Raw genomic sequence first — 24,845 nt, forward strand, 5'->3', positions numbered from 1 at the left:
AGGCGGCCTACAGCATCTGCTGTCATACATGCCCAGATCATAACACTTGTAGGATCCTTTGTTGTCACTTGAATGCAATCTGGATGTACCTCTTCCCCGATGTGATGTCTCACATATTTTCTCCCATCACTACCAAATAGCGATATCTTAGTTTCGCCACTCCATATCACTTGTTTCCACTGACCTTCTGTCCATGCAATGTGTTCTTTTGCCGACTGTATTCGTTTCTGCCGTTGGTTTTTATTCAGCAATGGCTTTTTTCGGGGAATCCTACCTTTTAGGCCAACCTCCGTTAGTCTTTTCCGTACCATTCTTGCACTGACAAAAACACCAGTTGCACTATGTTCACTGCTAATGGCCGCAGATGACATTCATCTGTCCCTGATGCAAATTAATTTTATTCTCCTATCATCAACAGCTGTTGTGCACTTTTTCCAACCATTTCCTTCTTTGTTTTGTATAGATTGTGTTTCCTGATAGCGTAAACAAAACTTTAGTATTCCTGATGTTGTCACATTCTCACCAACTTCTCAGCAATTGCTGCATATGAAAGACCAGTTTCACATAACACCACAATCCTGGATCTCTTCCTGGGTGACCAGTCACCATTTTGCCTGGACGACATTGTTGTATTTATTTTTTACACTGTCAATAGCACTAAACATTACACACAAACATCCAACCGTAATTGCACTTCAGCAACCAACTTTATTCTGCAAAATGAAACAGCCAAACTGACCTTTCCCACCTTTGAACATGACCTTGTACCTGCTCATAAATGACAGCTGATTGGTCCTCAGAATGACGATTCCAATTGGCTGGTAGTAGCTGTTACTACAATCTGCTTCTGGAATCTCACGCATCTGTGCTTCTTTGTCTGACTGAAAGTAGCATAACTTCCCTTGTAATGCAAATATTTGACCTCTGTTTATTGTGTTGAATTCAGCATTAAATTTCCTTTCATTTGATATATGAATCATTGCACTGCGTGAAGTGAAACAGTTTTTATAAGCATTCAAAGTTGAAAAACATTCACATTTCAAAATGTGTCCGCAATTTTGGCCACCAGTGTATATCTCATCAGGTAGGCTGGGATCTCCACGAAGGCCCCCAGCACCATGGCAATGGATACGGTGCACCTCGGCTGCTGGGTCCGGGACACATCCTTCGCATGGGAGCAGAGGTAGAAGTGGATGCTGTTCATCAGTCCCTAATACAGCAGCCCCTTCTGCAGCCCCCGCATACTGAAGAAGGCTATTGTCAGTATATAATACTTCACTGAGAAGTAGCGTGACTGCTACGTGGTGATCCTGCCAGCTGGTATCATGTCAGAGAATCTGACCCTGCCCAAGTCGCACAACCTTTCAGAGACATTGTCAGTGTGTGGTCCGCACTCCACCGAACTGACTCCAGGTGGTGACCTGCACTGCTGCCGATGCCCATAGCACCTGCTCCAGGTGCTCCACCCTCCCTACGCCCCTGTGTATAGCACACCTTTAGAAACATTGCCCATCGTATCAACTCCCGCCTTGACTACTGTAACCTTTTATCTGGATATCCCCTCACCCATCTATCCCGGCTTTAATAAGGTAAGCTACACACACTAATGCACTAACAACTCTCCCAATCTTCACTCTGAGCCACACTAACATCTCTTGTTTCAGAAGTCAACCCAAAATTGATTAAAATAAATTTCAATTCGAATTTTAGATCTCTCATAAGCAGAGCCCTCCTGAACAATTTTCATATCTGCATTTATTTTTAGTACTTGGTATATCCTTGTTTTATGTATGTAATGGTTTCCCCACTGTCAGGTGCTGCAATAAACCTTGGTATTGTACGAATCAATGATAATGATAATAATAATAATAATAATAATAATAATAATAATGTACTTTGCACAACCAACCTTCATTGTCGTAAAATTTCTTATTCGGTCAAATTCAAACATGAATTCCACATATCCATTAGGGAAACTTTCGTTGCTCCACCCTACATAATCATATCCAGGCCACATGTGGTACTCATGGGTAAGAGTGAAGTCATCAAGTCCAGAAACACCATCAGTCAACTGTCCAAGTCCTTCAGTCATGCTGATATGGATAAAGAAAAGTCTTAATGAGTCACAAGGTTAAAGGCACAGATCCACTTGCAGACCAAAAAATGACTGCACGATTATGACATTGTAATCGTGCAGTCATTTGACATTCTGTGTTGAGCCTACACTGAACGAGCACTCGTTCAGTGTAGGCACATCAATCATCCCCGTACATGCTCAACCTGACGTTATCAACAGGTTATACAGCATGTTCGGCCGATGATTGATGTCGGAAACGACCAGCGGGAGCACGATTTGCGCGTGATTACTGATCGATTGCACTATTACGATGTCGCAATCATGCAATCGCTCAGTATTATCGGCAAGTGGATGTGTGCCTTAAGATTAACAACCAGTTTAATATTTCACACTTCTAATGTGACATCAAGCCGATTTTATCAGAGGCCATAATACTGCAGCCTGACAAATCATTAACAGATACACAAATATAAAACAATTGGCAACATGTATTATCGAGACAGATATACTTATAAACATAGATAGATAGATAGATAGATAGATAGATAGATAGATAGATAGATAGATAGATGACTGTATACGGCTTAGGTTGAATAAAGAATAATCATTTATTACTGCATTCTTTAAAAGTAGGTAAAACCATATAACATAGCTAATTAATGCATAAGATACGCGATCACCATACATTATTGGCAATACAAATGAAATGATGTTACATTTTTCATTTCCAGTGGAAAACCAGATAGATGAATAGGAGGAGTATAAAGCCATAAAACCCACAAATTCTCAAATTGTATTAATATGCACTGACTTCCTGTGGGAGAGACTGGTGTGCTATGTTTTACTTATTACTTGTGGTCAGGAGGTAATCAATCTTCATAATTAATCTTTACGATTTACCTGCACAAACGAGGACTTTATAAACAAATAAATCAATTAAAAAAACTAAATTTACAGCAACCAAGTTTAGGAAGGTGCCAAACATAACAGGACATAAAGTACCCACAAAAGTGCAAGATGCGCAGTTGAAAGATTATTTGCGGCTATGCGCAAAAAGTCCTGAAAACCCCTAAAGCACATGCGTCACCCAGAGTGTACGGCTCTGTGTGCTACTGAGTACGGGATTGTTAGCATTAGGAACGGCAAGGCAAAACCATGGGCGTTCCTGGGTGGTGACTGGGAGGTAGCCTGAAGTGAACGCAACAAAGTGGCAGTCTCACGGGAGTGTTATGGGAGTGTTGGAGGATAGAGAAGGTGGGGGATGGAAGGTGCGCTCGCCCTGTGGGTGCAATGATACTTGGGGAGTGTTGGATTGTGTATGTGGTTGCTAGTGTGTTTGGTGTGGTTGTGTGGGGAGGGGTGGACCACATGAATGAAAGAGGCGGACACAAGGTGGGAATAAACTGTTTTATTGGAGTAGTCACAATGCTTCAACTATGTGGTCTTGGGCACAAGGTGGGTGTGGTGGTGGGTGAGAGAGAGTAAGAGACTGGGGAGATGGGTCGACCCTTTCAGGGGGTTCCTTGCCGTGCGGTTCAGTAGACCATCAGGTTACCCCTGCTGGACCTTTGGTCGACAGTCTTAGGAGTCTAGGTGGGTGGGAGGGGGGAGAGAGAGATGGGGGGTGTGAAGCAGCAGGTATGGTGGGTGGGTGTATACACCTGGCGGCGTCCCTCGTTTATATCAGAGTCTCGAAGTCTGATACCTACCGGTAGGAACGGCCTCAAGTTGGTTAGGCCGTTGGGGTGTTGCGTTGCTGCAGGTCTGTGTTGGCTGAGTGGAGCTGCTGCGGTTGTTGAGATGGTTTGCTGTTGATCGAGATGATCTCAAATTCTGTGGCGGTCAGCGACCAGGTGTTGTTGGTAGTTGTAAATGCAGTTGCGGGTGTGAGCTGCTGTGGAAACTGCCACTGGTGCCAGGTCACTGTGGTGGGGTGTAGGTGCCCCAGTGAGAGCCAGGGGTGCGGTGTGGGTCACCCTTCTGGCAGGGGATGGACTGCCCAGGATGTGCTGGATGAGTAACACTTCTGGGGTGTAAAAATGGTATGGAATGGAGGCGCTTGCACCAGCAAGTGCGGGGGCAATGAAGATGGAACGGCTGCGGCCAACCGGAGGTCCCTGTGGGGATAAGGAGCTTCGGTGGAAGTGAGCCGTGGGTCTGGAGTGTGGGTGTAGTGGGGTCTCCAACATGTTTCGGCAGGGGTTCTGCTTTCTTCAAGGAGGTAAGGAGAGTGGTGTTGCAGGCATGGCATTTAAATCCTGTGCCTGGTGGTGATCATGTGATGTGGGTGGCCAATGGTGGTCAAGGAGGTGGGGGATGGGTGTGCGTGGGGATTGGTTGCAGAGATAGCTGTGTAGTGGGGCATGGGGAGGTTGGGCTATCTCTGGTGACGTGTGCTGCGGGTCCGTGTAATCCGAGCGGCCATCACATGGTGTGGGCGGATGAAGCGTAATCAAGGTTGTGTGGGTGTGTGTTCGGGGATGTACTTCGATTGGGTGGAGGGGGCATGGAATGCAGGTGACGTGGAGGCTCCTGGTTGGTTGCTTGTGTCATGGCAACCGCGTGGGAATAAGTACAAGGCAGTCACGTGGTGCGGGTGATAGCTGGGGAGCCGGGCTGAGTGGGTGTGAGCTGTGGGATAAAATATGATTGGGTGAAGGAGGCGGGCAATCTGGGTGACATGATGGCTCCTGTAAGATAGGGTGGCGCTTGTCATGGCAACCGTTTGGGGATGATGTACAACACTGACTGGGGGGCTGGGGGGAGAGGGGTGTGAGTGGCACCTCACGGTACAGCGTGCGGACGTGGAGAGGGGGGGTATGTGAACATAAGGTGAACATATTAACACACCGCATCTGCTCACACAGTAGAGTGCAGTCTTACCCAACCATTACCGAGTGTTGGAGGATGTCAGTGAACGAGACAGAGGTGCCCGTTATCCTTGGCCGGAAAGGGTGTGTGGCCTAATTAACAGGCAACACACCCTAAATTTACGTTATTTGGGGCGTGCCCGAATTACACGCCTCCCTCTCTAAGCACTGAATGGATTCTGCGCACATGCGCCCAGGGTCCAGGACTGTCGCACTGAAATTGGGATGGTTGGGAGGGGTGCGGCCTCTATGGGGTGGCGCCCCTCTTCGGCCGCACTGGTCAAACATGCCTCGAGCTGGCCCTGGTCAGTGAATGCTGCTGTATTCTCATATGCAAAGCTGCAGTCACAAAGATCATTTTCAGCGGATTTGCAGAAGGACATATTGCATCTGCCATAGGCTGGTTGATTGTTTACACTAGCCATGGTATTAAAAGTGGGTGTCTTAGGGCTTGCACATTCTGATGCACACTAGTACACAAGAGTGGGATGAGAGTTGGGCCATGTGTAAGGAGACGCAAGTCTACAATACACAAACAATTTAGATATGGACAAAGTGCACATGTGTAATATAGATATAACAATCTTACCCCAACTTATGTATTTATTTAGTTACAATTAGACTCTGGACATTCCGATTTCATCCATAGGTCTCAGACTCTGATTTAGTATAGATCACCCTGATTAATACTGTACATGCTGAGTGTTTTTGCTGACATGTTATTGCAGTCTTTCTTCGGTCTTTCTGTGAAATATAGTCATTTAACACTAAGTTTAGGAACTGCATCCCACACAGTGTAATTAAGTTCTGTGCTTGGTACAGGTTTGTACAATTTACAATAACATGACATTACTTATATGAAAACATAAGTTCCAGCATATATTCTACTTTTCCAAAGCATAAAAAACTCACCTGTAGCCAACTGCTCCATCATAAATGGTATCATTTAGATTAACAATCTGTCCCTCGGGCAGAAGGAATTGTTGTCCAGCTGGTGCATTGTAGGATACCAATCCATCTACATAAAGAGATTAATAGGAACCCAGAATTACATGTAATGAAACATGACTTTAAGATGTTCTATTCATATTACATATACATATATTCTGTTTTTTTACAAATATAGAAACAGTAGTCCTTATAATGGAGTGCACTTGTATAGGCACAAAATTATTATAAAACTTAAGCTTTATTTGGTATTCGTTAATAAACAATTACGTTAAAATCAGCTAAATAAAAATATAAATCAGTGGTGAAAGTTTAAAATAAAGGCTGTGGCTAGTCTCTGTGTCCCACTTTATTATAATTATGCTGCACTCACAGATTAACTACTATTCAGTTTATTATTTCTGTTCATATATGACAGTTATCAGCAGGTAATAGCTTTTAAAGGCAATATGAGGATTTTATAATCATCCACTTAGATCCACAGATTCATCAATTGTTAGTGTGTATTCCAGCAGCAGTCCAATTGATACAAAATATATCTTATTCAGTTCTACAGGAAGATTCTGAAACAAATGTATCTTAAATAAGAATCAGCATCCATTACATGCGTTTCATTTATTCATAGTATCTACTATCAAATTCTTAATCATATAAGCACAGTGAACTTTATATCCTATCTGTGCACTTGATATCGTGATTCACAGTTTTAATACAGATCTTCAACCTGTGTCCACTGGATTTTGGAATCAAATGGATTTATTCCAATGTTCACCTAGCATATAATCCACACTTCGATTAACAGCTATATAAGTATTGATTGGGGACTATTACATATCACTCCCCATATATTGGTAGCGCTTATGTTCTTGTCATACACAAACTGTTCACATAAGTCTCCCACTGCATATTGGGACCAATATTATATCTCAGTGTTATTCATACTGTATAACGTGAACATATCAGTTCCGCTGATTATGGACACTATTCAATATCTCCATATTACACTGCTTCTGCCTACTGATTCTGGTGCTGCTATCGCGTTCACCCTAATCAGTGGCTCCGTATCACACTGAATCTGCCTGCTTGTTGTAATGGTGCCGCAGCCGCGGTCCGTCTTGGCCATATCACATGCCACTACTGTCCTGCTCTTAGTATCTCTATTACAGAATATATTTATTTTGATCAGGGCACTTTCTTAAGATGGGTACACACCTATACAATCATCGGGCCATTCATCGAATATCGAGAGAACGGCCGTTGGATTGTATAGGTGTGTAAACTGTCCCGATGCAGGAGTGTTAGCCAATAAACAGCTTTTAATGCTCCTGCAACAGTCAGGATTGGGAGGTCGCATCTTATGTACGGTTTAATATTTATCGGGTTGACCTCCCAATCCCATAGAAGACCGTACACACTGTGCTATGTCTGCACAGTGTGTACATGGCTGACGGGGTCACACTGGGGACGGACTGAACGGCTGATCAGGACAGTTTTACCTGGTCAGCCTGCAATCGTAAAAGTGTATACCCAGCTATAGACAATCACAGCTAACGACGATGCGCATTTCGCTGTAACTTTTTCAAATAGGCAAGCCGACCACTACCTCTCCTGGCTCTTTTATATGTTAACTCTCCAATCACTTCTCAGTATTCATTTGAAAACTGGAATTTAACCTCTCTGATTGGTCACCATACCGTATCTCTCGTTATGTTTTACCTTGATTGACATAATTAAATACATTTATAACTAGGATTCAATAGATTAATATTATTCCACCTTATCCTTATTCCTATGTGATCTAATCATTTAAAGTACAGTCCATAATATATGCATATATTTTTGTTTACTCAAATGTAATATTTGGTAAATAAATGAACAATAATTAGTCCCTATACAATTTATTACTAGGCAATTATATATTCCTACGAGATAATGATTACATATTTTAGATAATCTATTCATATCTAATATATTATATACTTTTATATTTATTCCTAGTTCATTATTAATTCTATCAATTAGTACTATAATGCACTGTCTGTGTATATATTGCTTTGTAATTGTCCTACCAGAATATTGATTTATTACTAACATAATACAAACCAGATATATTTTATTTATATTAATTTATTAGCCAAAACAATTTTGACATTATTTAATAGCTATATAATTATTCCTTATCTAGTTAAATTCTATGGTATAGTACATGTATATATATTTTAGTATTATTTTACATTTATTCATTACCCCAGTGATTTAATCTTAATGGTTAGTACAATAACCATCTCAATAATAAATGTGTTAATTGATGTGTCCCATAATTATAATTTATAAACCATAATTTTTATATGTAATATTTTCTGGTTTATTTTAAGTGGACCAACTCATATGAAAATAAGTTATATAGTAATATTTAAGAAAACATTTAGTTTGTTTCTATAATTTTTCTATTTACATAACTTTATCATTTTGCAGTGACAAGATATATTTCCTGCATGTCTGTATAATATCTATGATTGTCTGTGCTTCTCCAGAGATATATTTGTAACCAGAGACGTAACTAGCTCTGAGTGCCCTGTGTCAGCTCTGCCCCAGCCCTGCCCCCTTTGTGCGTGGCGTCATGATGTCACACATAAGGGGGTGGAGCTGCCGGCACCTGAAGCTGCAGCAGTGCCCGAAGCATCTTGAAGATGCTTCGGGCAGCTTTAATTATGGCAGGGTTTCTGCCTGTAGCATCCAATGGACACTACAGGCAGCTCTTCCGCAGCGATGTTGGCTGCAAGGTGCCGTTCCAGGAACCCTGCAGCAAGAAGCAGAGGCCTGGGGTGGTTACGGTGACGCCCACAGAGCCCTGCACTCTGTGCGGCTGCAGCGGCCGCACACCCCTACTTACGGCCCTGTTTGTAACCTTAGTAGAGATACTGATTCATATTAGCAAAGGAGAGATGCTTGGCAACTTTACAGCACTGTAAAGTTCTAAGGGATAATGGTGGTATATAAAGCAACCTTGTTGCTGTCATTATTATTATTATGATGAATAAGAGGAAAATTAAGTTCTATTTATCATAATTTCATAGAGAGTAGACGCAAAACAATCAATATAACTTTTTATTTCTAATAATGTAATTAAACAGTTTGATTATACATGGAAAGTCATGTATTAACTTTATCTATAAAGTATTTTAGCAGGTATATTGAGTGAAACAATTTTTAAATATGTTCAGAATAATATGGATCATACTAATCTTTGAAGCACTGATATAAACTATATTGACTTTACTTCTGTCCAATTATAATAATCCTCTAAATAATTTTACCACTTCTATATACACTCATGTGCAGATCATCTTAAGAGAGGAGGGGGCCCGAGTGCACTCCCCGTGCGGGGCCCCCTCCTCTCTCCCTGGTAGCTGGCAGCCGACTGATGCGGCTAGACAGCCACCGGAGCATTAGTAGACTCCGGGCCCTAGAGTGTGCCCGGAGTCTACTGCGCATGCACAGAATACCGGAAAAATGGCTGCAGTGGCCATTTTCCGGTGTTCTGAGCAGCGCTGATACCCGACGCAGGACCACGGACAGGTAAGTTTAAAATAATATGGGTGCAGTGTGTGCGGTGCGGGGCCCACCTGGACCCGGGGGCCCATGTTCCCCGCACACACTGCACCCATTATAGATATGCCACTGCTCATGTGCCAGAAAAACTGAAATGCGTAAGTACTACTTTTGATTGGATTACAGCAGCAGCATGACTGGAAATGGACTCCATGAGCTATCTGAAGTACTGTGTACTGTATATAGTGTACACCATGCCTCTTGAATATTGGTCCACAATTCACTAATATTTGCCAGTGGTGGAACCCTGCCATTAATGCCTGGCAAATGTTCTATTGGATTTGAATCCAGTGAATGAGTGGGACCAACTCAGAATGCCAAACTCAGAGAACAGCTCCTCCAGTCATTATTGTTGTTATTATTATTATTAACCTTTATTGCAGCGCCTTACAGAGTATGTAAACTTACATTATGAACAAAACAAGAAAAAAGTGACTTTTATTACAAAACATTGCAGAACATGGACAAGGTAAATAAACATTTCTGCAGCAGCAGTCATAATAATAAGTAAAAGCGTAAAAAAAGTTATTGGGTGGCCAATCCCAATGTTTGGTGCTGTTGTGACAGTGGGAAGGTTGATGACGGTATAAGTGAGGGAAGAAAAAGCACATGAAGAAAGAGGGCCCTGCTTATCAGAGCTCACAATATAATGGGGAGTGGGAGACAGACAGGAGTGACACAGAGGCAAGAGAGTGAACAAGGAGCATGGAGCAGTGTGATAGGATGAGAGCTAGAAAGTTTTACTAAAGAATTTGATGTTAAGAGCCCATTTGAATTTTGAAGAGAGCTAGAAAGTCTGAGAGGGATAGAGTGGTAAGGAGCAGCATGGGCAAAATCTTGGAAATGGAAGTGGGAAGAAGTAATCAGTTGGGAGGAGAGGCTGTGTTAATTTGTGGAATGAAGTGGGCATGTGGGAGTGTAATGGGAGATGGTGTTAGAACTGTAAATAGGACAGGATTGGGTGAGGACTGTCACGGCCAGGGTATTTCAGCATGGCGCTAGGCGGGTGTTACCTGTGAGGTCGTTGTGGCGCGGGCTGTCTGGTGGCGGAGCTGGTGTCTGGTGGGGGCTTTGGCTGCGCGCGTTGTTGTGCGGCCCTGTTGTCACTCTGCGCTGGTGAGGCCTGGCGGCGTCTCCGTTCCGTTTGGCATGGGCGCCGCCATCTTGCCTTCTGGCCATGTGATGCGGCTGGCCAATCCTGGTGAGTCACATGTTCCCTCCGGCCAGTAACAGCACGGCATGGGGTATTTAGGAAGGGTCAGTGCCTTCCTTCTTTGCCAGTGCAACGTGTATCTCAGCCTAGCTGAGAGGGAGTTCTCTGTGCTTTCCTGTTCCTGTGAATTCACTGTCTGCCAGTCTGCCTGTCAGCTCCTAGCTCCCACTGGACTACCCCGCTTCCTCCATCACCCTTGCCCATACCTGAGTGCCTGAGCCTGCTGACATCCTGCGCTTCAGTTCACTACCTGCAAACCTGGCTTGATTATTTTCAGTTCACTACCTGCAAACCTGGCTTGATTATTTTCAGTTTCACTACCTGCACACCTGGACAGCTCTAATTGTTTCTACTTGGACATTAACCCTTTTGCTCCCACCACAGAACTCTTGTGCACATTTATATATTCCTGGACTTTTACTTACTGCCACATTATATGTCTACTCAAGCACTTATTAAAAATCCTAGTTTTATTTTCAAATCTGCTTCTGTGATCGCTCCTGCTACCACCCCGGGTCCACAAACAACCTAGAACATAACAGTTTGCACTGGCCTTATGGAGCCGGCCACACTTCAGGAGTCAGGAGTGGATTTGTTCCGGTGCATTTCTGGTCGTTTAGAAAATCTGGAAAACATGCAGCATCAGATGGCTCAATTTCTGCAAGAGATGTCCAAGCGACAGGACAGTTTGCAAACTTCCTTTTCTACCCCTGAAGTACCAGCATCTACATCCGCATCAGCGTCTGGGAATACAGGAGGCAGATCATCTCCCCGCTTACATCTTCCTTTACCAAGTAAATTTGACGGCAATCCTAAACTCTGCCGAGGATTCCTAAATCAGTGTGACATACATTTTACCCTGCAGCCTGACAACTTTCTAACTGCAAGAACTAAAGTGGCTTATATAGTCTCTCTGTTATCCGGCCAGGTCTTGGAATGGGCTTCCCCACTCTGGGAGCGCTCAGATCCACTGCTGAATAATTACGCAGGCTTTGTGTCATCCTTCAAGAGGATTTTCGATGAACCTGGGCGTACTGTATCAGCATCATCAAACATCTTGACACTGAGACAAGGGGTCCGTCCTGTCAGTCAATATGCCGTGCAATTTCAAATTTTAGCATCAGAGCTCAAATAGAATGAGGAAGCCCTCACCTCGACCTTCTGGCATGGGTTGTCAGACCGACTAAAGGATGATCTAGTCACTCGAGAGCTTCCTACTAATCTGAACGACATGATTTCGTTGTGTATCAAAGTTGACCAACGCTTCAGGGAACGTCAGGCTGAAAAAACAGAACGGACCGGCAAAGGTCATACCACCTCCATTTCTACCCGACCCATTCCTTCTCCTACTGAAGATGAAGAACGTCAGAGAAGAATGCAAAAGAACCTCTGTCTGTACTGCGGAGAGTCCGGTCACCTGCTGATCTCCTGCCCCCGTAAACCGGGAAATGCCAAATCATAACTGACCCTGGAGACATCAAGTTAGGAGTTATGAACCCGTCTCCAAAAATTAAAGATTTCACGATTACCCTAGCCTTTGACCTTAAACCCAAACCTGTCTTTGCTACTGCTCTACTTGACTCGGGAGCAGCCGGAAATTTCATAACGTCTAGTTTCATAGATACATTTCAAATTCCTTGTTTGTCTCTCAACCATGCCATCTCTCTGACCTCTATAGACGGACGCCCTCTAACTAACGGGATAGTCACCAAAGAGACTCAACCAGTATTGGTCCGAATTGGAGCACTTCATTCTGAGTCCTTAAAATTTCTGGTGATATCAGAGGCCTCTCAAGAAGTGGTTCTTGGTCTACCCTGGTTACGTCAACATAATCCCAGGATTGATTGGAATTCTATGCAGATTCTGTCATGAGGTATGGACTGTCAGAAATCCTGTCTTCCAAAAATTCGACCTGTGAGGAAGACAGTTCCATTAGTTTCTTCTGAGCAACAAGCAAATATCTTACCCCCTCATAGGGAATGGGATTGTCCAATTGAATTGATACCTTATAAGATACCACCTCGTGGTCGTACCTATCCACTGTCCTTGCCTGAGACTCAAGCCAACCGAGTACATCCGGGGACAACCTGGCAAAGGGGTTCATTCGCCCCTCTACTTCACCTGCCGGAGCTGGGTTTTTCTTCGTTGGCAAGAAGGACGGTGGTCTAAGACCATGTATCGATTATCGAGGCCCTAATGACATTACTGTAAAGAATCGATACCCTCTTCCCCTGATTACTGAGTTGTTTGATAGGGTCAAGGGCTCTGTCATTTTTTCTAAATTAGATCTGAGAGGGGCTTACAACCTCATTCGTATCCGAGCTGGCGATGAATGGAAGACCGCTTTTAATACCAGAGATGGACATTTTGAGTATTTAGTAATGACTTTTGGATTGTGTAACGCCCCTGCTGTCTATCAAAGTTTCGTTAATGAGATTTTCCGGGATCTGTTATATGTTTTGGTTGTTGTCTATCTGGATGACATACTGATTTTTTCACCCTCTGTGGCTAAACATCAAGAACATGTTAAAGAAGTTCTGACCCGTTTGAGAGAAAACCACCTTTACTGTAAACTGGAGAAGTGCGTCTTTGGAGTGCCCAGTGTACCTTTTCTCGGCTATGTAATATCTGGCTCCAGTTTAGAAATGGACCCCAAGAAGGTACAAGCAATTCTGGATTGGATCCGACCTCAGACACTGAAGGCCATCCAGAGATTGTTGGGCTTCGCCAATTATTATAGACGCTTCATTAAGGGATTTTCTACACTGCTGGCTCCCATTACAGCCTTGACCCGCAAAGGTGCTAATCCTGCCCAATGGTCACCTGAGGCGATGTCTGCCTTTCATCTTCTAAAACAGGCCTTTATCTCAGCACCAGTTCTTCGACAACCAGATCTGGACAGGCCTTTTTTGTTGGAAGTGGACGCATCATCTGAAGCTGTGGGAGCAGTCTTGTCTCAACGTTATGAGGACAACCGAGTCCATCCGTGTGGGTTCTTTTCTAAAAAATTCTCACCTGCCGAAAGGAACTACGCCATAGGTGAGCAAGAACTACTAGCTGTAAAGTTGGCGTTGAAGGAATGGAGATATTTGCTAGAAGGCGCCAAGTTTCCATTTACTGTATTTACGGACCATAGAAATCTCCTATTTCTCAAAAACCTCCAATGTGTGAGTCCTCGTTTGGCCCGCTGGGCAATATTCTTTGCCAGATTTCAGTTCACCCTGACCTTCCGGTCTGGAGCACTTAATCAGAAGGCTGATGCCCTATCGAGATCTCTCCTCTGTGATGATCAATCTGAAAATTAAAGCAATACCCCTGTCTTGGAATCAAGAGTTTTCGCCGCATTACAGGTTCAGCCTCCTACGGGAAAATCATTTGTGGCCCCGGAATTATGGAAGCAGCTTCTCACTTGGGCACATTCCTCTCACTTCGCAGGGCACTCAGGCACTCGGAAGACCTTGGAGTTCCTGAAAAGACACTATTGGTGGCCTTCTATGAAGGCAGATATAATGGAGTTCATCTCTTCCTGCTCCTCCTGTGCCCAGCATAAATAATCACGACAAGCTCCGGCTGGGGAATTGCTTCCATTACCTACTCCATCACGTCCATGGATGCATCTCTCCATGGATTTCGTCACAGACCTGCCAGTCTCTCAAGGTTTCAACACTATCTGGGTTGTAATAGACCGATTTTCTAAGGTGTTCCACTATATACCGTTGAAGAAGTTACCTTCTGCCCCTGACCTGGCACAGTTGTTTGTCCAACACATATTTTGTCTACATGGCCTTCCTACTGAAATTGTCTCTGACCATGGTGTGCAATTTACTGCAAAATTCTGGAGGGCTTTGTGTTCTGTTCTTCAAGTGAAGTTAAACTTTTTCACGGCCTACCATCCGCAAAGCAACGGCTCCACCGAGAGAGTTAATCAAGATCTAGAGACTTTCTTAAGAATTTTTATGTCATCTTCCCAGGACAATTGGGCTGCCTTGCTGCCGTGGGCTGAGTTTGCACATAATGCTTCCTACCACTCGTCAGCTAACCAAACGCCATTTCAGGTTGTATATGGCCTTCATCCTCGTGTTCCCGGATTTCGAAACCTGCCTGTTTTCGATGTTCCGGCCGTGGAGGACACGGTGCGGAATTTTGCTGCCATATGGACTCAAGTACGGTCTGATTTGTTGAAGGCATCCTCTTGCTATAAGACCCAGGCCGATAGAAAGCGTAGAATAGTTCCACGCATGCAAGTAGGAAACCAGGTCTGGTTGTCTACTCGGAACCTTCGTCTAAGAGTTTCGTCTATGAAATTCGCACCCCGCTTCATCGGTCCCTTCACCATAACAGAAGTCATTAATCCAGTGGCCTACCGTTTACAGTTACCCCCATACCTAAAAATTCACAATTCCTTCCATGTTTCCTTATTAAAGCCCCTAGTCCTGAATAAGTTCCATAATGCTCTACCTGCTTCTCCTCGAGTCCAGATGGAGAGAGGAGTTGAGTTTGAAGTCGCCCAGATCTTGGACTCTCGTCTGCGCAGAGGTCATCTTCAGTATTTGTTGGACTGGAAAGGTTACGGTCCAGAGGAACGTTGCTGGACCGATGCTCCTGATGTCCACACTCCCACGCTCATCAGGAGATTCCATTCAGCCCATCCAGAGAAGCCTGGTGAGTGTCCTGAGGCCACCCCAAAAGGGGGGGTACTGTCATGGCCAGGGAATTTCAGCATGGCGCTAGGCGGGTGTGACCTGTGAGGTCGTTGTGGCGCGGGCTGTCTGGTGGCGGAGCTGGTGTCTGGCGGGGGGCTTTGGCTGCACGCGTTGTTGTGCGGCCCTGTTGTCACTCTGCGCTGGTGAGGCCTGGCGGTGTCTCCGTTCCATTTGGCATGGGCGCCGCCATCTTGCCTTCTGATGCGGCTGGCCAATCCTGGTGAGTCACATGTACCCTCCGACCAGTAACAGCACGGCATGGGGTATTTAGGAAGGGTCAGTGCCTTCCTTCTTTGCCAGTGCAACGTGTATCTCAGCCTAGCTGAGAGGGAGTTCTCCTGTGAATTCGCTGTCTGCCAGTCTGCCTGTCAGCTCCTAGCTCCCACTGGACTACCCCACTTCCTCCATCACCCTTGCCCATACCTGAGTGCCTGAGCCTGCTGACATCCTGCGCTTCAGTTCACTACCTGCAAACCTGGCTTGATTATTTTCAGTTCACTACCTGCAAACCTGGCTTGATTATTTTCAGTTTCACTACCTGCACACCTGGACAGCTCTAATTGTTTCTACTTGGACATTAACCCTTTTGCTCCCACCACAGAACTCTTGTGCACATTTATATATTCCTGGACTTTTATTTACTGCCACATTATATGTCTACTCAAGCACTTTATTAAAAATCCTAGTTTTATTTTCAAATCTGCTTCTGTGATCGCTCCTGCTACCACCCCGGGTCCACAAACAACCCAGAACATAACAAGGACTTTGTAAGTGAGTGTAATGAGTTTGAATTGGGTTCTGAAGGTGAAGGGGAGCCAGTGAAGAATTTGTAGGAGAGGGTAGGTAGACATACGCCATTTGGAGAGGAAGATGAGTTAGGCAGCAGCACTGAGTACAGATTGGAGTGGAGAGAGGTTAGACACAGGGAGACTAGATAAAAGGCAGTTACAGTAGTCCAGTCTACAGATGACCAGTGAGTATATGAGGGTCTTAGCGGCCTCCAGTATGATAAAGGTTCTGATCCTGGAGATATTTGTCAGATGGAAACTGCAGGACTGCAAAAGGTACTGAATGTGAGATTTGATGGATAGGGAGGAGTCAGGATAACTCCAGCATACCTGCAGACTAGTGGAGATGATGGTGGTGCTATCAATGGATAATGAAATTGAGGAAGGTGAAATTATTCGGAAGGGTGAGAATATTATTATCTCATTCTTAGACATGTTAAGTTTAAGAAAGAGCTAGGACATCCAGGAGGAAATAGCAGAGAGACAGCTAGAGATACGAGTGAGAAGAGAGGGGGAGAGGTCAACGGAGGAAAGGTAGATCTGAGTTTCATCAACATAAAGATGATATTGGAGGCCAAATGAGCTGATGAGCTCACCTAAAGAGGGTGTTTGAAGGAAGAATAGAAAAGGTCCAAGAGCAGAACCTTGGGAAACACCTAGAGGCAGTGGAAATTGGGAAGAAGTGGAATCAGGAGTGAAAACAGAAATTAGTGGCCATTGGATTTTGCAGCAAAAAGTAATTGCTGACTTTAGTGAGTGCAGTTTCTGTGGAGTGGAGAGGATGAAAGCCAGACTGATATTGGTTAAGCAGGGAGTGGGAAGAAACACCGACTGAGGGATTATGATGATCCCCTCTACAACTAGATGATAAGCCAGTCCAAATGGACCAACAAGATCTTTATCAATTAATACAGCAGCTTACAATAGCTAAGGTTGTCATCAACTGAGAAACCAGAAAGGATCCAATGTAATCAAAAGTGTATGTCATTACAGTTAAAAGTTGGTTGAAACTAGGAAACTCATTGTATCCAGAATTCTCAGCAAAAAGAAATCAAGTGGCTGCATGTCTATAAACATTAATGCATGGTACTAGAGCTTTGTACATGAATTGTAGAATATTAGACCATGCTTTGTACAAGAATATTGTTAAATGTAAATGAAGCGAAGCTTGGTACAGTGAATACCTTAATTAGAAGTTATGTATGGTGTCCTGATGGTTAGATTGAATCAATAGCTAAAATTTGTGAAAGATGTTGTCAAAAGATTACAAATGCATCTCCACCAGCTCCGTTGCAGATTTGGGAATGTCCCTCATCCCTATAGTAAAGACTTCTTATTGATTTTTCAGATCCATACATGGATCATTTCTTGTAGCCTGTAGTCCACAATATGAGGTCTACATCATCTGAGAAAACTATTGCTATTTTGGTAAGTATAATTTCCAGAAATGGGTCACCCAAACAAATATTTACAAGTAATAGACTTCAGGTAATTTCAGAAGAATCCCATAAATTCTTGAAATGTAATGGCATAAATCACTTCAGCAGTTTACCACCAAGCTACAGTACCATGTGTTTAATATTTATTTAATCTACTTTATTATTAATTTTCTGAACCCAGTAGATCTTCACATATATTCCCCTCAAAAAAAAAAAATTGGCATTGTGCATACACATTTACCATCGGGTGTACTTTCACCAGCATTTTTGCAAATCTTTAGCACTGTCTCTCTCATACAGACACAATTCCTACTTCCAGTTTACCTCCCCTTTCTTACCTCATCCACACCAAGACCATCTTTTCTTCAAATTCTCCCTTCACTCAGCGTCTACCTAATGCTTTATTCTGCTCCCTGTTCCCACTTCTATCCTTCCCCCAAATCTCTTCCACCTCCCCCTTCCCCTCTCTCCCTCATCTGTCTGTATTCCTTCCCTCTGCTTCCCTTCCCCTCCTCTTCCATTACTCCACTTTCATTCTCTTCTCCCCCACAACTAAGCCCTGCACCCACCCTCCTCTCCATGTCACCACACCACATCGCCATCTGCATCACACTAAACTCCCTCCCTTCCCACCTCTTACAGGTTCCTTTGCTAGTTCAGTTGCCCACACCATCCCAACACTCTCTTCAAACCTGCCTTTCAAATTAATATCACCGTAATGCTACAGCAATGCTAATAATCTCATTCACATCTCTCTTACTACCTCGGTTCCTCTCTCCTGTGCCCTCTGGAATGCCAGATCTCTCTGTAATAAACTGGTTCCAACCCATGACCATTTCATCTCCAACTCTCTGAATCTCCTAGCCTTTACAGAAACCTATATTTCCCCCTCTGACACCACTTCTCCTGCAGCTCTCTCCTCTGGGGGCCTCACATTCTCTCACACACCCCACCCGGGGGTTGCCATGGTGGAGGTGGGGTCCTTCAATTCCCCAGTTACTCCTACCAACTCATACCCTCAGAACCTTCTCTTACATTTTCTACATTTGAGGTTCATGCCTTACACCTCTTCCAACCATTACACCTGTGAGCAGCTGTCATTTACCATCCCCCTGGCCCTCCCTCCAAATTCCTTGACAACTTTGCTTCCTGGCTCCCTCACTTTCTCTTATCAGAACTTACCTCCATTATCCTAGGTGACTTCAAAATCCTAAACTATGTCCCTACAGAATCCTCTGCCTCTAAACTCCTTACCCTTACATCTTCGTTTGGCCTCTCCCAATAGACCTCTTCACCCTCCCATGTGACTGGTCACTCACTTGATCTGGTTTTCACTCACCGTTGTGATATTACTGATTACTCCAACTCCCCATTCCCCCTCTCTGACCATCAACTTCTCTCTTTCTCTCTTTTAACCTATCACTCTTTCCTTCTCCACTAAAGGCTACCATTACTAAGCATACCATTGAGGCTATTGACACAGTTTCCTTACCTTTCCTACTTGACTCTCTTCTCTCCTATTTTCTCTCTCTCCTGCCCTGAAGAAGCTACTTCCCTATAGAATGCCTTCCTTACTTCTGCTCTTACTCTGTTGCTCTGGCGATCACTACTCACAGATCCACTCTTCAACCCTGGCATTCCAAATGCACCAGATACCTGCAAAAGTGTTCATAAACCACCAAGCGACAGTAGAGGAAATCACACTCTAAGGCTGACTTCCTCCATTTCAAATTTATGCTCTCATCCTACAGTGCTACCCCTTCCCTCTCTAAACAGTCATATTTCAAGAACCTCATATCCTCCCAATCATCTAACCCCCAGCATCTCTTTGCCACTTTCAACTCCCTCTTCTGCCCACCCCCTCATTGCCCCCCTCAACACTCTCTGCCCTTGACTTTGCCCCCTACTTTACATCTAAAATTGAATCCATATGTTAGGACATCATGTCCCACCAAAACCTCAGCCCTCCATCCCATCCTTTCCCTGATAATTTCTCCCCATCTATCTCACTAATTTTTACCACTTTCTCCCCTGTATCAGGAGAGGAAATCATGGCCCTCATTCGGTCCTCCCCTTACACCTCCCCTCTTGACCCTATCCCCTCCCGCCCTCCTCCGCTACCTCTCTCCTTCTGCCTGGTACCATCTTGCCCACCTCCTTAATCTCTCCCTCTCATCAGACACTGGGCCTGATTCAGAGCTGGATGCTCTGACAAGAGCGCTCTCTCTGAATCAATGCCGTCCTACCTATTATTGGAGCGGCCTCCTGGCAGCTCGCATAGTTGTGGGTAACCACCCAGAGCTTATGCGAGTGGCCAAAAAGATGGTCGCGATGGTCAAGACCATCGCAACCATCGGGCTTGCGATGAGACCCTGCGGTAGGGTCTCGCTGCCGCAAACGCAGGAGTGCTTTTGGCTCTATCAAAGCCAAAAGCACTCCCACTGACATCACTAGTGATGTCAGTGGGGCCGGACCCAGACGGTAGGAACGCCTCTGGGAACGCCTCCGTCTGGGCAGCCACGCCCACAGCACGCCCACCAAAGGGGGTGTGCTGTCACTCACCATCGACAGCACACCCCCTTTGGTGTGAGACCCATAGCGACGGCTTGGCTGTCGCTATTGGGGTCTCGCGCATGCACACGATGGAGCTCCCTCTGTCGTGCGCATGTGCACTAGGGCAACATCGACCCACTTGCGAGTGCTCAGCGCTCGTGAGCGGGTCTGAATCAGGCCCACTATCCCTTCTGCATTCAAGCATGCCCTTGTCTCCCCCATTCTTCAAAATCCTACCATTAATCCTAACATTCTCTCCAACTACCAACCCATCTCTCTCCTCCCTTTTGCCTCCAAACTCCCTGAGCGTATTGTCTACAACTGCCTTACCAGCTTTCTTTCCTCCCATTGCCTGCTTGACCCATTTCAGTCTGGCTTCTGTTCTTTCCACTCCACTGAAACTGCCCTTACAAAAGTCAGCAATGACCTCCTTGCTGCCAAATCAAATGACCACTACTCTCTGCTCATTCTCCCTGGCCTTTCTGATGTGTTTGACACAATGGAACACCCTTTTCTCATGCAAATCCTTCGCTCCCTCGGTCTACATCTACATCATACTGATCTCTCCTGGCTGTCGTCCTACCACTCTGACTGTTCCTTTGCTGTCTTCTCTCATGTTTCTTCTTTGCCCCCAGTTCCACTAATGGTAGGTGTTCCCCAAGGTTCTGTTCTTGGACCTCTCCTATTCTCCCGCCTCTTCTCCCTATACATCTTCTTTAGGTGAACTCATCATCTCTTTTGGCCTCCAATATAGTCTCTATGCTGATAATACTCAAATCTACCTTTCCTCCTCTGACCTCTCCCCCTCTCTCCTCACTCGGATCTCCAACTGACTCCCTGCTATCTCTTCCTAGATATCCCAGCACTTTCTTAAACCTAACATGTATAAGACTGAGCTGATCATCTTCTCACCCTCCCACATAACCTAATTTCCCTCAATTTAATTATATATTAATGGCACAACTATCTCCTCTAGCCCCCAAGTGTGCTGTCTTGGAGTTATCCTTGAATACTCCCTCTCCTTCAAACCACACATGCAGTACCTCTCGCAGCCCTGCCACTTCCATCTCAAAAATATTTCCAGGATCACACCCTTTCTCACCTAAGACTATCATCCACTCACTGGTCATCTCCAGATTGGACTATTGTAACCTCCTTTTATCTGGCCTCTCTGACTCCCACCTCTCTCCACTCTAATCTGTCCTCAATGCTGCTGCTCAGCTCATCTTCCTCATTAAATGTTCTACATCTGCCTCCCTTAACTTACACTGGTGTTGAAGTTAAATCAAAATGGAGTCAGTATTGCCTGAATAAAGGAATTAATTATGGTTTTATTCTAATATATGTGTCTATAGCTTTTGCAGAGACTCGGATGGATATGGGTTAAAATGTCTTCAATAAAAGGAAAAGTAAGCTTAAAAAGACACTTTCTATGGACTACATGATGTTGGATGCTTGTTAGTCTGGAAAATGACACACGAGCCTGTATTTATGTTTACTTTAAAAGAGACCTTAGACATTAGACCCCTTTAGAACCCAATTCAAGGTTCTTACACTCACTTATAAAGCCCTCACCCAATCCTCTCCCATTTACATCTTGGATCTCATCTCACTTCACACTCCTGCCCGCCCACTTCGCTCAACAAATGCATGCCGTTTCTCTTGCCAACTGATTACTTCCTCCCCATCCTGCCTCCAAAATTTTGCCCGTGCTGGTCCCTACCTCTCTCCCTCTCCCTATTAGACTCTCCATCTCTCTACAAATCTTCAAATGGGCTTGCAAGACCCACTACTTCATCAAAGCCTTCCAGCTCTCATCCTAACCTTCTGCTCCATGCTTCTTCCTCACTGTCTACCTCATCTGTGTCACCCATGTCTGTCTGCCCATCCCCTTTAGAATGTAAGCTCTCACGAGCAGGACCCTCTCCCCTCATATACTTCTACTTCCCTCACTCATACGATCGTTTACTCCTAACTCTCCACAAGGGCACCTAACACTTGGTTACTGATGCCCTGCTGCTTATTTGAGTGTTATGAACGCTATTGTAGCAATGTTTATAAACTATGTCCTTGTCATGCATTGTTTTCAACTGTAAGTCGCTGTTTTCTTGTTTGTTCATTTATGTACTTTGTAAGGCACTGCGGAACCCTTGTGGCACCACATAAAGGATAATAATAATTTAGACTTTCAAAAAGGCAAATTACTGTACAATGCAAAAATTATAATTTGTATATCAACATGCTGAACATGCTATGACCAGGCCGACACTTGTATTAATGTTCCACAGCAGGAACTAAAAAACTTGTTGGGATTTATTGAAACCAGATGTATAAAAATAAGTTCATAACAAACAATACACAAATATGTATCAAACACCAGCTAGAAATTGCTAGCATTAGATTATCAAGTTGACAAATGGCAATCAGGAAAAAATGTTTCAATGTCTGGTCCCTTATAATGTTGATGTTTGAAGGAGGCTTATGGCATGGGTGGGAGGTTACAATAAGAGGTGTCTAATCAGTTTATTAGAGCTCAGATGTTGAATTGATTTAAGAACCAAATGGAATATTGCTTTAACAGCCTCAGGTTGCTAAAACAAAAATGTCTATTCAGTAGGATAGGACTAAGAATACCAGCGGTGTAACTAGGTATTTGAAGGCCCCATAGCAAAAGTTTGTAAGGACCCTTATATCCCACCCAATGGTGGAAAATGTATATAACATATGTAACTCTGACAAGGAAGATGGGCCCCCCTCAGCCCTGAGCTCGATAGCAGCTGCACACCTTGCACCTATGGTAGTTACGGCCATGCCAAAGACTGTAGTCATTATTACACCAGTTGTCCAACAAGAATCTGAATCTTCAACTAAGTCAGTATTTGAGAAGTATGGAGGGGGGTTTTGTTAATTCTGCACAGGAAACATTTTTTTAATACATTTGTAGAATATTGAACCAACCTTATTTGTCCTCTAATCTAAGGGTTTGGAAATTAATCAAATTTTTCAATGGTTGGCGGTGGACCACTGGAAAGTACAGTATACTTCATGCAGTGGGTGTTGAAGCATTCAAGAAAAAATGGTTCAACTACAAAAAATAATTCCTTTTTGGTGCACTCTTTTCTGACAATACTGTCTAAAACTTAGCTTTTAATACAATCAGAAAATATAAAATGGACTAAACAACAAAAACAGTTTGTTTATTTTCAAGCTTGATCCTGAAAGCGATCTTTAAACAGATATATCGCTGCAAGGATCTTATCCAATTCTGGAGAGAGTATTTAATACATGAATAGTATTGTTCTGGCTCAAGGCAGTGTAGGAATACTTGTGGCGTTTATAGCAACAACATTTTTTTTTATAAAGAAGCCGCATAGCTTTTAATATAAACACATTGTTGCTTTTAGTCAAGTATCAGGTATTCCAAAAAAAATAAAGTGAAATAACTATTGTTACCAATTTTTTCAAATAATAGTATTTAAATTACATTAGACCATATACCAGATTTGTATTTATGTCATGCATCAGTTCAATACCTTAATTTTTGTAATCTGTGTACATGGTAAATTGTCTGTTGCAAATATCACACTGTTGCAATAAATCTCTATTAACTGCTGATTAATTCCCAAAAGCATTTGATGAGGTATATGCAAACTGTTTTTGTTGTTTAGTCCATTTTATATTTTCTGATTGTATTAAACGCTAAGTGTTAGACAGTATTGTCAGAAAAGAGTGCACCAAAAAGGAATTATTTTTTGTAGTTGAACCATTTTTTCTTGAATGTTTCAACACCCACTGTATGAAGTATTTGAGAAGTCCCAGGGGTGTATTTACTAAGCGTCAGGTTCTAAACCGCGGTGCTTCCAATTGTGTTTATGCCAGAAATGTAAAATGGCAATGCTTTTACTAGCTGTGTTTTACATCTACTCCTATGCGTTTCTGGTTCAGCAGCTGCTGTTCCTCAATGATCAGTGTGTTATTCAAAACTGTACTGTATATATTACCCTAAACATGATATTGTTGGAGCACATTTGTCATGAGGTACAGTGAAACAACATTCAAATTATTTATGCTCCATGAGGAAAAATGCATAAAGTAAGGATGGCAAAAAAGTATAAGGGTAATCATTAAACAACTATTAACAATTGCAGAATATTCAGAGCAGTGCCTAATAATGTGATTTCCTCCATGGTTAATAAATCATGACTTATAAGAAGTTTACATTGACGAATTGCTTTACACCGGATCAATTCACTTTGAGCTCAGGACTCTATTTTTTGTTATTCTACAATGGTTTGGTAGCTAATAGTACAAAGGTCTATATACTAATATACAACAACAGCACTGAGGTCTTGATTCAGCAAGGAACGCAGTTGCATATCCGCACGCAATCGGTCGATTTAGTTGCACTGCGCATGCATCGCACTGCACGTGCACGAACTAGCAATTGCGATGGGAACTGCATTTGCAGAGGCTATGCAAACCCAGAGCAGAGTGATTGACAGGAAGTGCCGATTGTGGGTGGTGATGGGGGGGGGGAGCAGGCATGCCAGTGCGGTTCAACGTCATTGAATGGGCATGCGTAAATTAGCCACTGTGATACCAGATGCTTTCTGAGGTCTCATAGCGTGCGCAGAAGTTAGCA

The 24,845-nt window shown here is 43.7% G+C and overlaps 1 protein-coding gene across 3 annotated transcripts in view; it reads right to left on the reverse strand.

The window, feature by feature from the left end:
- DDR2 (discoidin domain receptor tyrosine kinase 2) overlaps positions 1-24,845 on the reverse strand; it is a 268,529-nt gene that overhangs the window by 159,312 nt on the left and 84,372 nt on the right. For all 3 annotated transcript variants that reach the window (XR_015872921.1, XM_088459057.1, XM_088459058.1), the window contains 2 exons: positions 5,860-5,965; positions 1,910-2,093 (listed from right to left, as the gene is read on the reverse strand). Coding sequence is in view for 2 of the 3 variants with exons in the window: in XM_088459057.1 (XP_088315183.1) it covers positions 1,910-2,093; positions 5,860-5,965 (290 nt within the window). In the remaining variant the exon portion in view is untranslated. The remainder of the gene's footprint in view (positions 1-1,909; positions 2,094-5,859; positions 5,966-24,845) is intronic.

This window comes from Taudactylus pleione, unplaced genomic scaffold (assembly GCF_031769625.1).
Source record: "Taudactylus pleione unplaced genomic scaffold, aTauple2 ptg000889l, whole genome shotgun sequence".
NCBI lineage: Eukaryota > Metazoa > Chordata > Amphibia > Anura > Myobatrachidae > Taudactylus > Taudactylus pleione.